Consider the following 16,525-nt stretch of genomic DNA (forward strand, 5'->3'; position numbering starts at 1 on the left):
TTTTCTGAAAAAGTACTATAAAAATTAGGGTTATATCTAGATTTTCATGAGTTATCAAGTTCACACAGTTCTAGTTGTGAAAAAGAGCAATTTTATTTCTCTGTAGGCAGAATCCTGGTTGTCTCAAAAGAGATGTTTGATGTAACTTTGTTTATCTTTACTGAAGGAGTTTAAATTCAGTAGGTTGATATGTATAAAGGTGTGAATTTTTACTTATACTTTAACCTAATCATTATGTATTATTTTACTAAGAATTTTGCTTCTCTGTCTCTTTCTTCTGCATAAGAAAATTTCTGCCCAGGATGTAAATTAACTAAAACTAAGTTTCATGGAAAACTCCTAAAAAATTGTAGTGCAATTAATTCAATTTCCATGTATTCATCCTGCCATGTTTTTTAGAGTTGCTGCTTTTAGCTTCATGCACTGTATGACATTCAACAAAATTGAACTGACTTTTTTCATCTTGTCAAGTTCTCATGTTGTCTCTGACTTCAGGCCATTGGTCCCAGTATCCCAGCGCTGTGGTAGCCAGGCAGCAATCTGCTTACCTGGCTGCAGCTGGCTGCTTTGTGCATCTCACACCTTGCTCAGCAATAGGGACTGGTTAGTTTCTGTCTCATTTCTGATTTCTGTCATTTGCTTTTCCTGTTCTTATGAACAGGCTGCCTCTTCTGAGTTGTCTTCCTACATCACCTCCAGAGGATCTTCTTCCTCCTTCCCTAACTGGGTCATCCTCCACTTCCATAGCTCCCCCTAGACTGTTATGGTTAGGGCTGTATCTCTGATCCTGCTGCAGCATCCATTTGTTTTTCCTTCCATCCAGAGATCCTATTGCCCCTTCCAGAGTGTGGGACACAGGCCTGGTGTGTGTATGCCAGGACCCAACACGGTGCCAAAAGTCCCTGTCTTTGGTGTAAGCAAGACATCCCTCCTGCAAGTGGTCTGCCTTCTCACCAGGAATCCTTGGCTGTTTGGGTGCAAACTCCCATGCCATGAGAGGTGAATACTGCTCTAGCACCTGCCCAAATTGTCCTGCATACCTTGCTCCCTAGGAATTTGTTCCCTCGGGGCACTTTCCTGTGTGTCATCTCCAAGTGATTTGTTACTGGAGGTCCCACAGAGATTTCAGTTGCATGACTAGATTCAGAGTTTGAGGATGGTTGTGTTGACTGCAGGTGCAAGTGCACCAGCACTGACCACTGATGGCAGAAGGAAGGTGTCAGTATCTGAGGGCATTAGCAGTGGTGGAGGTAATCTACAGCAACATGGACAGCAGGGATGACTCCAAGGATCTGGGGAGTGCCAGTTGCACGTGGGCTGTGTGGCACAGTTTAGTGCCCACCAGTGTGATGGGCAGTGATGACAGTGATGGACTTGCCAGATATCAAGGCATTACCTGTGGAGAAACTGTCCCACCTACTCCTGCAATTTGGAGAGAACCTCTCTCTTCTTCTGCTACCCTTGGGCTTGAATCCTGACTGTGCTTAGTGTCCCACTGAGTTCAGTGACTTGAGAGGAGCTTTTCTTCCTCCTTGCCCAAACAGGGTCTCACCTATTAAAGGTGCTGAAATAGGTAACAGTGCATTAAGTATAGGTGATGCTGTGTTGCTACTTCTTTTTCAAGGTCCAGAATGGTGTTTTGAGCAGTGACAGGCTGCAGGGAATATTTGGAGCGGTCTGCCACTTTTCCTCCACCACAGGAATCACATAGCCCTTGCCTTGGTGGCAGGTTCCCTGCAGTGGTGTGGTTTAATTGATCTGCTCCTCACTTATAGCCCAGCCACTATCTTTATTCCAGGGAGGCTTTAGTCACTTGGCTCACTTGATGACATCATGTTTCACATTCATGAGTGTCATGGCTTCAAGTGTCACATCCACCCCTTGGATCAAACAAGAGTTGATGGGTCAAGAACCCATCTGTGTGTTGCATCTCTCCCTGGGTGTCCCTGGGGACATGTTTGGTGGGCCCATTGAGCTGGAAATAGCCCACCTTTTCATCCCAGCCCCCATCCACCTGAGCTGCTTCCTTTCTGGCAGCCTGATCTTTCACTGTGTAGATGCTCTTTGGTGGTGCAACTTTGGACACATGAGTATTTATATATGATGTGCATGCACATCATGATGTTACATTTTTAGCCGATGCTATTTTAGTCCTCTTCATCTTCACTCAAGCAAATGTGCTCAATAGGCTTCTGAAGACACTGGCAATGGAAGTGGCAAAGCTTATGGCCTGATCTGTATCTTCCATAAGTATAAAAAAAGTTGAGCTGAGGAAAAAACTGAACTCCAAAGTGTTCAACTTCCAGCTTTCAAAAAGTCTTGACACATATTTCTCAATGGATACAAAGTAGTTTTGCAAACCATTTTGAAATGAGGTGAATACCACATCTAAAATGGTTGTGTTTTAAAAAGTTTGTGTATGCATGTGTACAAATACATACAAAATCTTCTGCTCCTAAAAAATTCTTCTTATTTTGCAGTTGAAACTACTGCTACACTGCCTAGCAGAAGAATGACAGGTATGTTGGGGTTCTGTGGGATTTTACCCCATTGTTCTTCTGTTTTGGAAAGTGTAGAGTACGATTGCTGCTGCTGATACTTTTTAATTCTTGGAAATCGTTAAGCATATGCAAACATTAGCAAATTCATATTCCATATCATCCTTGTGTCTTCTTAGCTAATTTTGTGGTGAAAATAGCATCAGTAATTTTCCAGAGAAAATGAAAATGAAGTCACTGAGATGATTCTGATTCTCCCTTCATTACAGAAATTGTATTCACATTTATCCTTTGTAAAGAAGCTATTACCAGTTTTCAGTAAGGCAAGCAAAGTAGTTTTACTGGGGCAATGAATTCACGAATGTTTAGCATTTCAGAAAATTCTTGTTTTCTATTTTTAATTTTAAAAAATCTAGTTTTCTTCAGGGAATTCTGGTATCTCTGATTTAAGTCTTCTGCAGCAGTAGGAAAAGCTTAACAGTAAAGTTTGTGTACTGTAAGTAACATATAAGATGACTTCTGGCCTTTGAGAGATGTTGAAACACCTTAAATATATTTTTAAATAGTGCTTCATGTTTGCATTCAGCTGTTCTTTAGATTATATTTCTGTGATAACTGTGACCTGTAACTTGACTTGTCTCTGACAGTATCAAAAACCACCCAGTGACTGAAAAGGACAACTTTAAAGTTGCTATGTGAACAAGATATCAAATTTCCTAATTTCTTTTTGATCAAAATACTGACTGTAACAATATAAAAATCTGATAGCTAGTGTTTGTTATATAAATAGTTGGCTGGTTCCTGTTCAAATCAGAGATTCAAACTTGAAATTAATTAGTTGGGTTTTTTTTATCACTGCTTTTTGCAGGATAGAAAAGAGAATCCATATGAATGGGATAAATTTTAAGTGGCAAGTCTCATTGTTATTATAAAAAGTCTGAGAATAGTTCTTCATACCCAGCTAGAGCCATCTTGCTGTGTATGTTTATTCCCATTCCCAGAATTAGCAAGACATTCAGGATAAGCCTGTGGCTTTCAGGCTAGTGTGGCACATATCTTGGGTCTTTAACATCATACAGTTGTGGTTTGGCAACATTATACAAATTAAACTGTCCAGTATTTCCCAAAAAAAATTAAAAATGTCCTGCATCGAATTCTGTTTGAGTGCATAAAATTGTGACTTTTTTTTTTAACCGGAGATTGTTTCATCTGCCTTTTTTGACAACCTGGAAGTGTTGTTGTGAAAGAGCAGGTGTTGCCCTCTTCTGGTGAATGCAGTAAACTTTTGATAATATAAGAAAAACCTGCTGAGGATGATAATGTATGTGTCTGAAACTTCATAATGGTCTTTTTTTTTTTTTATCTGATATAAAATTCACAGATTCTGAAGAATCAGCTGCAACAACAAGTTTTGGTAAGAAAATCAGGACTTTACTGATTTTTCCAATTTTTGTTATACCCTCTTAGGTAAATGAAATCTGCTTTTATTTGAGGTAGCGCAGAAAGGTTGTGAGGAAATAGAGTTCCAAAACTAAAATATTTTCATTTTAAATTACTTGTTTCGTTCTACATTGTAATGAAGGTAGGATCAAACAGTGAAGAGTTTGCAGAGATGGCAGAGGAGGAACACTGCAGTGAGACCTCCTTTACATCTCCTCTCACCCTAGCAGGTGGCATTTCATGCAGTGCATTACACTACACACACACCAGAGGCTCTAACAACTTCTGGAACCAGAGGTGATAAGCATCATCTATGAAAGCATTTTAAAAAATTAAGAATGAGATGCACAGAAATAACCTGTGTGAAAGCCAGTTCCTTTCTTGCTTAATGTATACTGACATAGAGTTAGTGCTCTGGATAAAAGAAATAATACACATGCAAACACACATAATCTTGTTGTTTTACAGATATAGTCTCTCTTTGGGAACGATTTGTCTTTAACAACTGCATCACATTCAATATTTGTGTGGTATACACTAGGCCAAGTCATACAGGTGAAACCAGCACTTAGTTTTCATTCTGCTCATATTTTGACTACTTGTTAGTTGCCTCAGAAAAGTTCTTCTTTTGTTGTGGATCTCCTCTGGTCCATTTAAAAAAATCATTAAGTTGACGTATTGAAGTGATATAAAGTGGTCTTCTAACCCCTTTGTATTCCTGTGCTGACACTTAAAATATTCTGACTAAGCACAGCCCTTTAAATTTTCATCTATTGTCGTAATTTGATTTATTTTTTTTCTCCTTTTGATGCAGCTGAAAAAAGCTTTGCATCATTACTTTATTTATCTATGGTTATTGACAAAACCAGGTTTTTGGAGACACTGTTTGCCAAACCCAGTGAGTCATCTCTGCTTATGAATGTTGTGAGTTCATGCAGGAAAAGGTACTTGAGGTTAAGCCGTTATTGCAGTTGGATATGCAGAAATTCATCTGCATCTTCTGAAAGAATGAAACCAGTAAAAGGAATTTATTTGAGGAAAATTTTATTCCCATCTGGCTGTATTCAGATACCCAGATTATTTGAATGAACATGAACATTATTTCAATTATTAGTATTGAAATAATGTGAACACTCCTAACAAGCTTTGCAGTTGTTCTTAAGACAAAATTTAGATGAATAATATTCAGTTTCTGTTCAAATCTTGCAGACTTGATCTTTTTTCTCAAAAATTCATAGAAGTAGAATACTTTCTTAGTGCAATTTTTTCTTCTTTTTTCCCCTTGAATTCTCTATTGTTACTTTTATCATCTATCCTATTAATTCTTCAGACAAGATATTATTAATGTTTCTCTTATTTAGACTTTTCTGGATTTAGGCTTTTGGGCTTTTCTTGTTTTATTTTTTAATAGATTTTACTGTTCTGAATTCCTCTATTTCAGATATGTCTTCAGAGGAGACTACACAAAGTACAGGTGAGAATTTGCATGAAGAGAGTAAGATTTCAAGGCAGGTGTTAGTTGCATTCATGTTTGTTGCTTTTTTTGTTGTTATTTTTTTAGTAACTAGGATTTGTTTATTCCACATTATTTTCTTTCATGTTTTTAAAATTTGTATTTATCTGCAATTTCTATTTTAAGTCTGCGTGATTACAGCTGAGGTGCATTTAACTGAGTTGTAAACCTTTCTTTTTCATTCAAAATATTGTATTGCTTACCAAAACCCAAACAGGGCAGATCATTCCTTGAAGGCACTTACATATGTACTTGGAAGGAGTTGTTAAATAGGATCAGAAAAGACTCAATCAGAAGAACTTGTTACCCCTTCCTTTCCTGATTTTCCCATTTGAAACAAGGAGTAGTTTCATTCCATATCCATATGAGTTCCTCCATGCATTTATAGCACCTGGACATCCTGCTGTTCTTCATTGTTGATTGAAAACCACATTTTTAGAACAGGATTCCTCCTGTTCTATGCTGAAGTGCCCATGTAGAATAGGATAAATAGGAATCACCTTAAAAGCAACACTTTCTCCTCTGAACAACTGGGTGCCAGGAGTCACTGGCTCGGATGGGGATACAAACACTTAATTGGGTGGGTCTTACTCCACTTGCTGCTTTTGCATTTCCCTCACTGAAAGTAACTTCATTTTCTTAAAAAATGTCAGGTGTTTACACCTTTCCTGGAAAGACAGAGTCTGAAATAGAAATAAGAGTTTGTTTTTGTGATATGTATATATGTATTGCATGGGTTTTTTTAAAGTTAAAATGTGAAAAACTCTTGACTTTTTTTTTTTTTTTTTTTGGTAACAGAAGCCCTTACAACAACAGATTATTACTACTCCACCATCACACCAGGTAGGATTCATCTGTCACCACTGATCCACTGATAACATTTTTGTGCATCTCAGTCTCAAATTTTAAGTGTGTGTGAATTCAGGAAGTTTGCTCCCAAATGTTTTTAGTATGCTTTTTACTTGGTATTGTGGTTTGTCATGTTAACAGTCTGCCTTACCTCACATTAATGTCTGGTTGAAGGCAGTGTTTGTGCCTCTTCTAAATGGCTGCATATAGAAGAGTTTGGTTATTTTCTAAGTCAGAGCAGTAGTTTACCACAAAAATGTAAGAATCACAATCTCAGGGACCATGCTTGCTTAAAAAAATCTTCCTGCCTTTTAGGAGATTGGTGCAAACTGAATACAGTCATGGTATTTGACCTCAGGGCAGGCCCAGTAGGACTAGGAATAGACTGAATGTTATTTTTTAATTATCCACATAGAAGCTCAGTAGCCCCATTACAGTGGGTTTGCCCTGAGTTAATGCAAGTGGAAGAAGAACTGCCTTGGAGCCTTAATGGCAAAGATAATTTGACTGTGTGAACATGACTTGCAGAAACATTGCAGCTGTGTTATCTGATGCTTTCAGGGGACTGGAAGCCTTAGTGATCTTTGATCAGTGTTTTATCCTCCACACTGCTAATCTATTTTTGTGCATTTTGGTGGCATGCAGAGATCTTAAGACTGGGGGTCACACAAATGGGTACTTTGTATGGAAAAAGGAGCTGATGTCAATAATTTGTGGCATTTTCAGATTTTGTGTTGGGTTTTTATAAGGTGTTATCTGTGTAGTAAATAATTTTGACAATTTTTTATATTGACATTTGATTGTTGTTTATCAGTTATTTATGAGCACTTTACTTTTTAAGGATTGTTTAAAAAAAGCAGTATACAAATCTTGTAACTATTTCACTGCCAACGAAATGGAAATCAAATTTAGGATCATAGAATTGTTAAGGTTGGAAAATACCTCTGAGATAATCAAGTACAACCATTAAATTTATTTGATTCTAAACTGCTGTGTGAATTTTTTTTTCTGACAATTTGAATATTGCCACCAGCTTACAGTCTGTAACCTCTGGTGGCTTATTTATTGATAGTGATAAAAGCAGCAAACTTTTGCAGTCAAATGTTTGCAACACAGGGAGGGTGAAAAAATTCCCTTCTCATTTGGTACTAACTAATGATAACAGCAGAAAAAATAGAATTTGGGTTTTTTTTCTGTTAATGGAGGCCAGTCCATCTGCTTAAGTGAGAGAAGTTGTTTTAATGAACAAGTGTAGGTGTTTTGTCTTGGATGCAAATATCTTTCCAGTGCTTTATTTTGAAATTATACAACAGAGTGGTCTGTTTACAGTACCCTAATTTAGGATCAGTGTTATTTCTAAGCAGTGTAGGTTGTATTAAAAATATGGAAAATATGGAGCAGCCGAAAGTAACTAAATGAAGGCATGTTCTGCTAGATAAGAGTGTACATGGTTGCTGTCATCATAGCTTGAATTCCATCAGGTAGAGCAGTTTTAGCTTTGTGCTATCATATGAAGCCATTGTAGGGGCCTCAGAAGCAGATAATAGCTGTCTAGTGATTGAATTATGTGATAATTAAAGAGCTTATTAATTTTATGCTGGTTTCCATTTCTATTTAAATTTTTTTTTAAAAAATTGTGACCCCTTGCATATAAGTCTTCTGTCAAAACTGTTGCAGAAAATTATTCAACATTAATTAATCAAAGACAGAATATTTCTGAATACTAAGTCTTGGGAAATGTCATGGTAAGTGCTTAGAGAGTTGAAGCCTAGAAAATATGTCAAGTACTTCCAGAAAATAAATTTCAAACACTGGAATGATTGTAAATACTTATATTGAATTATATTGTGTGATTATATTTAGGTTTAAGTTTTTTAATCAGTAGTTGTTTGTTTCTTTCCCCCAACAAATCTATAGCAGGAGAAACCATTGTATGCAACATAACACGTGCCTGTAATTATTCAGGTTAGTGGTTTTCTTTTCTGTTTTTTTACATAAAATATTATCCAACTATTTTATACACTGAGTAATGAAGCAATGTTTACTTGCCATGTAAAAGCTAGTTCTGTAATAAATTTCCTTGTAAATTTAGAGAGATTTTATATTAATTCAAAAAATATTAAAGGTGGGGAGATTAAGAAGTGTTTAGACTGTTGTACTCTTGATCTTTGGTTTCTCATCAATAGCACACCATTGCACATAAGAATGTGAAAAAAAATCCAAGAAACAAGTAAGCTAAGGAGATCTATTTATAGTAATATGAAGTGCAGTTTTTCTGTTTTGGGAAAAGATTACCTGGAAGGAATATATGGAAAATAATGAAGCTGTTGGACTAGTTAATTTGTTGAAATAGGTGAAAAGATGGAGGAAAATTTGCAAAAGTAGATAAGCTAGTGCAAGTGTTCTTATTTCTCTTGTATCGAAACACAAGACAGTAAGTTTTGCAATTCTCAAAAAATTTTACATTGTGTGTTTTAGCATTGATTTCCTAACTTTTTTACTTTTGATTTTAGTTTTCTATGTGGGCAAGGTGAAACTTCGGGCAAGTGAAGAAAGTAATGCATCACTAAATGTAGAAATAGTAAGTATACTTTCTTTTAAAACTTTATGGTAAGGAAGGTTGAAGTGAATTTCTTTGTCTACACTTTAAATAAGTAGTATGATTCTTGCTGTGTTTGCAGTACAAGATACTATTTGCAGTGAATGGAACAGCTCTGTTTTAAACAGCTGCTTTGCAGCAAAAAGGACCTGTATTCTCTACATAGCCACTGAAAGAAGGGAGAAGCCCTGGGTAATCTCAAGAATTTACATTTAGACACACAAGATCTTCCTCTGGAGATTACTTTAGGTACTTGCCTTTGGAAAATGAGCATCACTAGATGGCAACTATTTGGGTACAATTAAAGTTGGATTATATCCTTGAATAATTCATACTGAGATTTTCATATGGCTGTGGCTTTTTGTGTACTTTTTCAATTATGCTTTTGCATGATCATTCTGGTTTTTGGCTTGTGGTTACTGAGTTAGTAATTTTGCAATAGGCTTATGTGACATGAGTGTGTCCATTTATACAACACAAGATGACAGTGTCATGCATGGCAAGGACCATATAGATGACCCAGTATCAAGGTAATACTATGAGGATGAGAATTTTTAGTTGGTACAGATGGAAACTGAGGGGAGAAAAAACGAAGGACCTTGTATCTTTATCCTACACATCCCTGTCAGCCCTCAGCCTGAGGTTTCACATGCCAATCCCTGAAAGCATGAGAGCAGTCAGCATTGTTAGCACAGAGAAGAGCTACTCCACATGGAGCATCAGGTTTGGGCAGGGATAGGCCCCTGGCAAAAGCCACCTCTACATTCTGTTGTGTTTCAGTGGTGATAATGCCTACTGGAACTGGCCTGGCATGGCAACGTTACATCTACAGCTTCTGGTAAAACTGGTTTCCATCTCTTGAAACTCTTGCTTTTTAGAAGAATATTTCTTAGGGGAAGTCAATGCCATGTATGTTAGATGATGTTTTTCCTCATGGCCCTTTCTGTTTGCACAAAATGTAAAAATAACCAGGAATGCTTAATCCCTATAAGAATACAAAGAATACATCTATAGAAAGGGCTCTTAGGTAAACCTCAGTGTATCCCCAGACCCTAATGCTAGGTCTTACTTTTTTAGCTCAGTTTTATCATGTCTTTCACTACAGTTCTTGACTTCTCACTGCCAGTATTCTGTCATCTGTTATTTATGTCATTTATGAAGCTTGCCCCGTTGTTGCACTAAGAGTTAGAAAATCCATTCAGTGTCTGGAGTAAGCTGTCTTTGTTGCGAACTAAGCCAAACTCCTTTTTCCAGCATAAGACATGAGGAGTTTACTGTCCTTTTGTCCCTATCTTTCACAAAGATTTTGGGGTGTGATCTATACTAGATCAAAAATTCCTTCAATAAATTGTGACAACAATGTTGTGGTAAATACTTGTTGCAGTGTATTCATGAGAAAACATGCTTATCTTTGTAATTTCAGCCTATTAAAATGTGTGAAATGAACAATTTTCTTTTAAGGCTAAAAATTACTGGTTGTACTTAGCTGTGGGATCTTTTTTCCTGACAGATTAATAACATAACCACCCACAATCAAGTAAAAAAAATCATTGAAATTCCAGCACATACCCCACAAGAACTGAGGTGAGTAATTCTGAATAAGAATTGAAATCTTTATTATATTTGAAAAAGATGAAGTGAGACCTTCCATGTGTTGAGTGGACTTTGTGTTATTCCTGCACACTAAAAATTTCACAAGTTCTAAGTTCTTGCTCTTTAACATAAAGTTCATACTGGTTAGAATACTCTTAATTAGTTTATGTACCACTGGAGTTTCTTTTAAAAAATGGTGCACCAAATGTTCGTTATAATTTAAGGATTCAGTTTATCTGGAAGGAAATGATGAAGAGAACTTTCGTAGCTGCATGTTCTTTAATAAATATTCTTGAAGTCATATCTGTGGTTTTATTTTGGTATCATTTTTTCTTTCCCAGTCTTTTTAAGGAGAGGTTTGAATGAGTGAATATTTCCCAAACTTACCCTGAAAACCAAAAGATGTGGTTGGCCAAGAAATTTTGTTTATAGAAGAAATCTGTATTTCTTACTCATTCTATTTCTGTGGTTTTGAATATAAATTTAGAATTGTGCTTCAAGTAATGCTTGGCAAAAGGCAACATTAAGATTTATCTTCTGCTTTTTTAAATAACCTTTACAATGGGTTGATGTTCAAATGTGATGACAGAGGTTTAAATTTGGTTTGTGTAGTGACTAATAAAAGTCAGCTCTTAAAATGTTTAATGCTGGAGGTTTTACAGTCGTACAACTGCCTGACTTTAAAAAATCATTGATTAACTGGAAAAATGTTTTTTTCTCTGTAATTGTTTTTTAAATTAAATTGTTGTAATTGTTTTTAGAAACATAACTAAAAATCCTCCCTAACAGTAATATTTTATTTTAAAGCATTTCAGAGTTCAACAAAACCTTGCAAGCAGTAAGTGAGGTAAGATTATTGATTGTTGTTACTCTCTGGAAAACTTTTTTCCAACTTACTTTAAGCATCAGTCCTGATTTCTCCTTATAAACCTTTTTTTTTTCTGTTTTCATTTGTCATTACAGTCCTCTGTTATGGAATGCAGTGCAGAAAACCAGAGGTTTGTTTTTAAATTTTTAAAGAAAAAATATTTAAAAGCTCATATATCGTCTTGTGATATGTGAAGTATGCATGGCTCTTTAGCAGAAGAAAACGACAAACTCTCTAGGAAGTTCAGAAGTTCAAGAAACAGGCTGGAAAAATATGTATAGGTTAACAAAGAAATTCTCATTTCTGATTATTGTCCTGGCATTAGTGATTTTGAAAAAGCCTTTTAGAATTTGCTGGTTTCATTTAACCCAAATGTGTTGCTTCTCATTAGTCTTCTGCTGAAGCTCAGGCTTCCCTGCCATATTTCTTCTGCATCTTGATATTACCTGAGTCATGTAACTGAGAGCATCAGGATTCCAGAACCTGTGAATGCACTGCAACCTTTATGAGGGATTTACTTGAGGCATCCCAAGTTGCTGTTCTTCAGCTTGGGGAACCAACCATCCTTGGGGTAGGGGGAGCCTGAGGAAATAAACAATTCAGAGTCTGGAAACCATGGATGATCAGAATGGCAAAGCTGCTCCAGAGAGGTGATCCTAGAAACCCTAAAAAGTAGATGATATCTCAGTTTAATTGCTACTCACCATTAGATCATTCTTTAAAATTATCAGCTTGGAAACGCTGTATTCTAAAACAAAATGAAACTTGATTTCCCCAAATACTTGAATCTGGACTTAATTTTCCTGGATTAGGATGAAAGAAAAGTCCAAAACCCTCAAATAAAATAGAAAGTAGTCAGATCACCCCTTCATGGGATATACTGGCAGTTGCTAGAGTAATCTTTTAATTCTTATGAGCTGGAAAGAAACCATTTCATTCATCTCTATGTTTGCATTTGCTGAATATAAAAGATTTCATGGAGGTTCCCCAGTTTAGGCAGGGCTTCAAGTCCTCGAACTAGTTGTAAAGATGGAGTTACATGCTGGAATGGGTCACTGAAGTTCTCTCTAAAGTCAAGAGAGAATGCTGGCTTCCTCTGCTGGTGAAGATTTCATAAACACTGGCATATTTACACCAACAACAGAGATTACATTATTATCTTTACAAAATTATCAACTCTTTAATGACCAACATTGATCAGGAAGGACTCCATTTAAGAATTGACACAGTAGAGAGAAGGGACAATAAGTGCCATAAAATGATTCTTGTGCTTTTAATCAGCCTGGCATAGTGGTTTATGTACATTAAAAATGTGCCCAAATCTGACAGAGCCTAGGAATAATGTGCTTTCACACTTAGCATTTGTACTAATATGCTTTAATTTAGCATTTGGTGTTACTTCTGTTAGAAAGATGAGGCAGCTCTGCTTCTTGAGTCTTAGGCTTTTTTTTCTCTTTTAGTACACATTGCAATTTCATAATGAAGCTGGCTGAGAGAGAGAATATAAGCAGTTTAACACAAAAAGCAAAAATAAGTCAACTTGGTAAGTTGTGCTTTAAATACAGTCTCATCACAATTTTATGTAAAGACGTGGTCTTCAAGTAGCTAAAAAGACAAGATAGTTACCATTGGATCAAAATATTTTTGGTTTTGAGCAATATAAATGCATAAAAATGGAGCCTTCTGATTTTTGGGGGTGTATGTGATAGAAATAACTTTTTAAAACATTGTAGTATAAAATTGCCAGCTACTTTAATAGAGCATACTTTGAAAGGATTAGGTGTAAATTAAGATGAGAACATAAATGTCTTGCTGAAATGACAATCTCAATTGAAAGGGTTGTTAAGTAGCCAACCTTTGTTAGTGATATTGTGACAGGATGGAGTACTGGCTCATACCATTTGTCTCTGTTTCAAAAGCTGTTGTGTTGCATTTTGGTTTGTTTAAAATTAAAAAAAAAAAAAAAAAGAGAAATCTGAACTTGTCAGGCATTGAACAAAAATCTGGCGGTATGGCAATATTCTGACTGGTCAAGAGTTCTGTTGTTTTGCAAAACTAATTTGAGAACAAACTTCAAAATAAATTATGCAGTATTTTTTATACTATTGTTTAAAGACATTATACACATGGTTAAATATTTTACTTAATGGTATTAGCAGTTGTTATGCTTAAGGATAATGCTTCTTTGTCATCTCAGATCAGTGCTGCTGTTCATCACTGAAGTACTGTTCCTTGACTGCTGAAGAACTACGAATGTAGTAAGTACAAATACAAAATTTGATTTGCTTATTTCCTAAATTTCCTAATACATGGCTAGAGTCAACTTCCATGCTTCAGTGTAATAGTCAGAAAGGACTCCACAAGAAAAAGCTGATGGGCATTTTCCAGTGTAACTCCTTCCTCTTTCCAGCCTCTTTCCCTTCCCTCCCTTCTTGTCCCTTTTTTTATTTTTTTCTGTGATGCATCTAGCTTTTGTGTTCAACAACAGCTCACCCTCAGAGCAGGCAGCAAAGGCAGTAGTAGTATTTGTTTATAGACTTGCTAGTTAACAACTACAGCAATAGAGAATGTAAGAACCTTCTAAGTATTAGAGCATGAAACATCCAATCTGATTGATTTTGAAATATACATTATTATTAGTATGTCCATACAATTTTTATATATATTCCTCTATTATAACTTGTTTTCTTTAAAATAGAAAAAATTGTAAACTTAACCTGGATTTTTGTACCATTTTTTCTTTTACAGTACTATACAAGTGCCACCTCATTTTATATGGGTTCCTTCCCCTCATTCTCCTTCTCTCCCTAAAAAGACTTTCCTCAAATCTAATTCTTTTATTTCCCCCACTATGCTTTCTGCTAAACAAAGCTCCACACTTAGACCACTGATCCCACCATACACAGAAATTTATTTTTCTGGACCTCTTTCCACATCTCCCCTTACAAGCCCTCTCTCTGAAAACTCTATGCCTTCCACCAGTGTTACCACTGCACGCTCCTCTTCCGAGTCTCTTGCTCAGCCTACCATGCCAACTTTTTCTTCTACAACTTCCAACAAATCCATCACTGTTCCCATACCTGCAACAAAATCTATCACTAATACTGCTTTCTCAATTAAATCTGATGCCTCACACCTAAACAAGACTGTTACAATACTTTCTCCTTCTGTAGGTTACACTAAACATCCTTCTCTTTCTTCTTCTAAACCTCACAAACTTGCAATTTTAAATCGCCCCTTTGAGGCAATCACCGATTCTGTTGCACAAATTCCCCCTGCTTCAAACCAACCTATATCAGCTCACAAAAATGTCAGTACAGTACCTATTGTTCCCCTTACTCCTTTCACAATATCTTTGACCCCTACTGCTAGTCCTGTCAACCGTTCTGTCTCAGCTTCTCGTCCTCATTCTACTGCTGACGTCCATGGGAACACAGGTAAATATGAAAAGTAAATAATTATTTTTGTTTGAATGCCATATAGTGTTGATATGCTGGAAGGTAAGAAGGCTCTACAGAGGGATCTGGACAGGCTGGATTGATGGGCTGAGGCCAACTGTATGAAAGGCTCAACAAGGCCAAGTTCTGGGTCCTGCACTTGGGTCACAGCAACCCTGGGGAAGAGTCCAGGCTTGGGGAGTAGTGTCTGAAAGCTGCCCCAAGGAAAAGGACCTGGTAGTGCTGGCTGACAGTGGCTGAGCATGAGCCAGGTGTGCTCAGAAGGCCGAGAATGCCAGTGGCATCCTGGCCTGTGTCAGCAATAGTGTGACCAGGGCAGTGTTTGTCCTCTGTAGTCAGCCCTGGTGAGGCCACACCTCACACCTCGTGTCCATTTCTGGACCCCTCACTACAAGAAGGACATTGAGGTGCTGGAGTGAGTCCAGAGAAGGGCAAGGGAGCTGGGAAAGGGCCTGGAGGAGTCTCAGGATTGGCCTTATTGTACAACTCCCTGAAAGGAGATTGTAGCCAGCTGGGGGTCAGCCTCTTCTCCCAGGCAACCAGTGACAGGGTAGGAGTCAATGGCCACAAGCTGTGTCATGGAGGTTGTTGGACATCAGGAAGAATTTCTTCTCTGGAAGGGTTGTTAAGCATTGGAATGGGCTGCCCAGGGATGTGGTGGAGTCACCATCACTGGAGATGTTCAAGAAACAACTGGAATAGCACTCAGTGCTGTGATCTAGTTTACAAGGTGATGTTTAGTCAGAGGCTGGACTTGATCTTAGAGGTCTTTTTCAACCTAAATGGTTCTGTGATTCTGTTCTGTGTGAAAACCCTGAGACAACTTTCACTTGATGTATTTTAAAATAACTTCTGATGCTTTTGGACATGGTGAGTGATAGCTCACCCTACTGCTCACCCTACACTGTTGTTTGTAACTGTCATAGGTAGGTACAGTGCTCAATTCCCATTAGAACAAATGTCTTTTGGACAGAAAAAATTAAGTCAGAGAGCAAGGTAGATTTTTTTTTAAAAACTAACCTAATATTTAAAATACTGCACAGTAATGTTGGATCATCCTTAAAATATTGTTATTGACTGGGAATATTCTTAGGGGCTATGTATTTTCTTATGAAAATTCTACACAAGCTTCTTTTCAAATTGCTGACACTATGTTGATTTTACTCTACATTGAGGCATTCAGTGGCTAAAAATTCAAAATAATAGGTTATTTAATATATTAAATATATTTAATATGTTAATGGTCTGATATGAGGAACTTTGAAATCAATAAAACATTAATTTCATGTTGTCAGTTTGAAATCTTGCTTTATGTTTTCATGAGATTTAAATTACCACTGTCTGCAAAGTAGCTGACAGGGAGAAATTACGTGACTTGTTGAGAACCCTTATGAGTAGTGATACAATTTTTTTATCAAGAGAACTGTTTAATTTTTCTGCTTCTCCAAGCTTACATCATTTGTTGAACACAATGTTTAACTTTTATTTGTCACAGGAAAAACCCTTTCAGCTACCACAAATATAACTTCTGTGCACACCACCATTAGTATCACCACAGCTGAGCAAATCGTGTCCAAAATAGAAAATGATTTAGCAGCTGGAAAAATAGAGCCAAAAGATGTAGAAAGGATGGTTGGTGAGGTGAATACTATCCTCACTGCTTCTCAGCCATTGCCACCACGAATTTCTAACAGGTAAGTAATTTGG

At 36.8% G+C, this 16,525-nt stretch overlaps 1 protein-coding gene across 4 annotated transcripts in view; it reads left to right on the forward strand.

The window, feature by feature from the left end:
* Positions 1-16,525, forward strand: part of ADGRG2 (adhesion G protein-coupled receptor G2) — a 57,197-nt gene that overhangs the window by 27,309 nt on the left and 13,363 nt on the right. For 3 of the 4 annotated variants that reach the window (XM_074534648.1, XM_074534645.1, XM_074534646.1), the window contains exons 4-16: positions 2,481-2,519; positions 3,880-3,912; positions 5,380-5,412; positions 6,250-6,294; positions 8,218-8,265; positions 8,814-8,881; positions 10,410-10,483; positions 11,300-11,339; positions 11,456-11,490; positions 12,821-12,903; positions 13,558-13,618; positions 14,109-14,797; positions 16,314-16,512. In XM_074534648.1, coding sequence (XP_074390749.1) covers positions 2,481-2,519; positions 3,880-3,912; positions 5,380-5,412; positions 6,250-6,294; positions 8,218-8,265; positions 8,814-8,881; positions 10,410-10,483; positions 11,300-11,339; positions 11,456-11,490; positions 12,821-12,903; positions 13,558-13,618; positions 14,109-14,797; positions 16,314-16,512 — 1,447 coding nt within the window. The remainder of the gene's footprint in view (positions 1-2,480; positions 2,520-3,879; positions 3,913-5,379; positions 5,413-6,249; positions 6,295-8,217; positions 8,266-8,813; positions 8,882-10,409; positions 10,484-11,299; positions 11,340-11,455; positions 11,491-12,820; positions 12,904-13,557; positions 13,619-14,108; positions 14,798-16,313; positions 16,513-16,525) is intronic. The other variant, XM_074534647.1, reaches the window with a different exon arrangement.

Source organism: Zonotrichia albicollis, chromosome 2, assembly GCF_047830755.1.
Source record: "Zonotrichia albicollis isolate bZonAlb1 chromosome 2, bZonAlb1.hap1, whole genome shotgun sequence".
In the NCBI taxonomy this organism is placed as follows: Eukaryota; Metazoa; Chordata; class Aves; order Passeriformes; family Passerellidae; genus Zonotrichia; species Zonotrichia albicollis.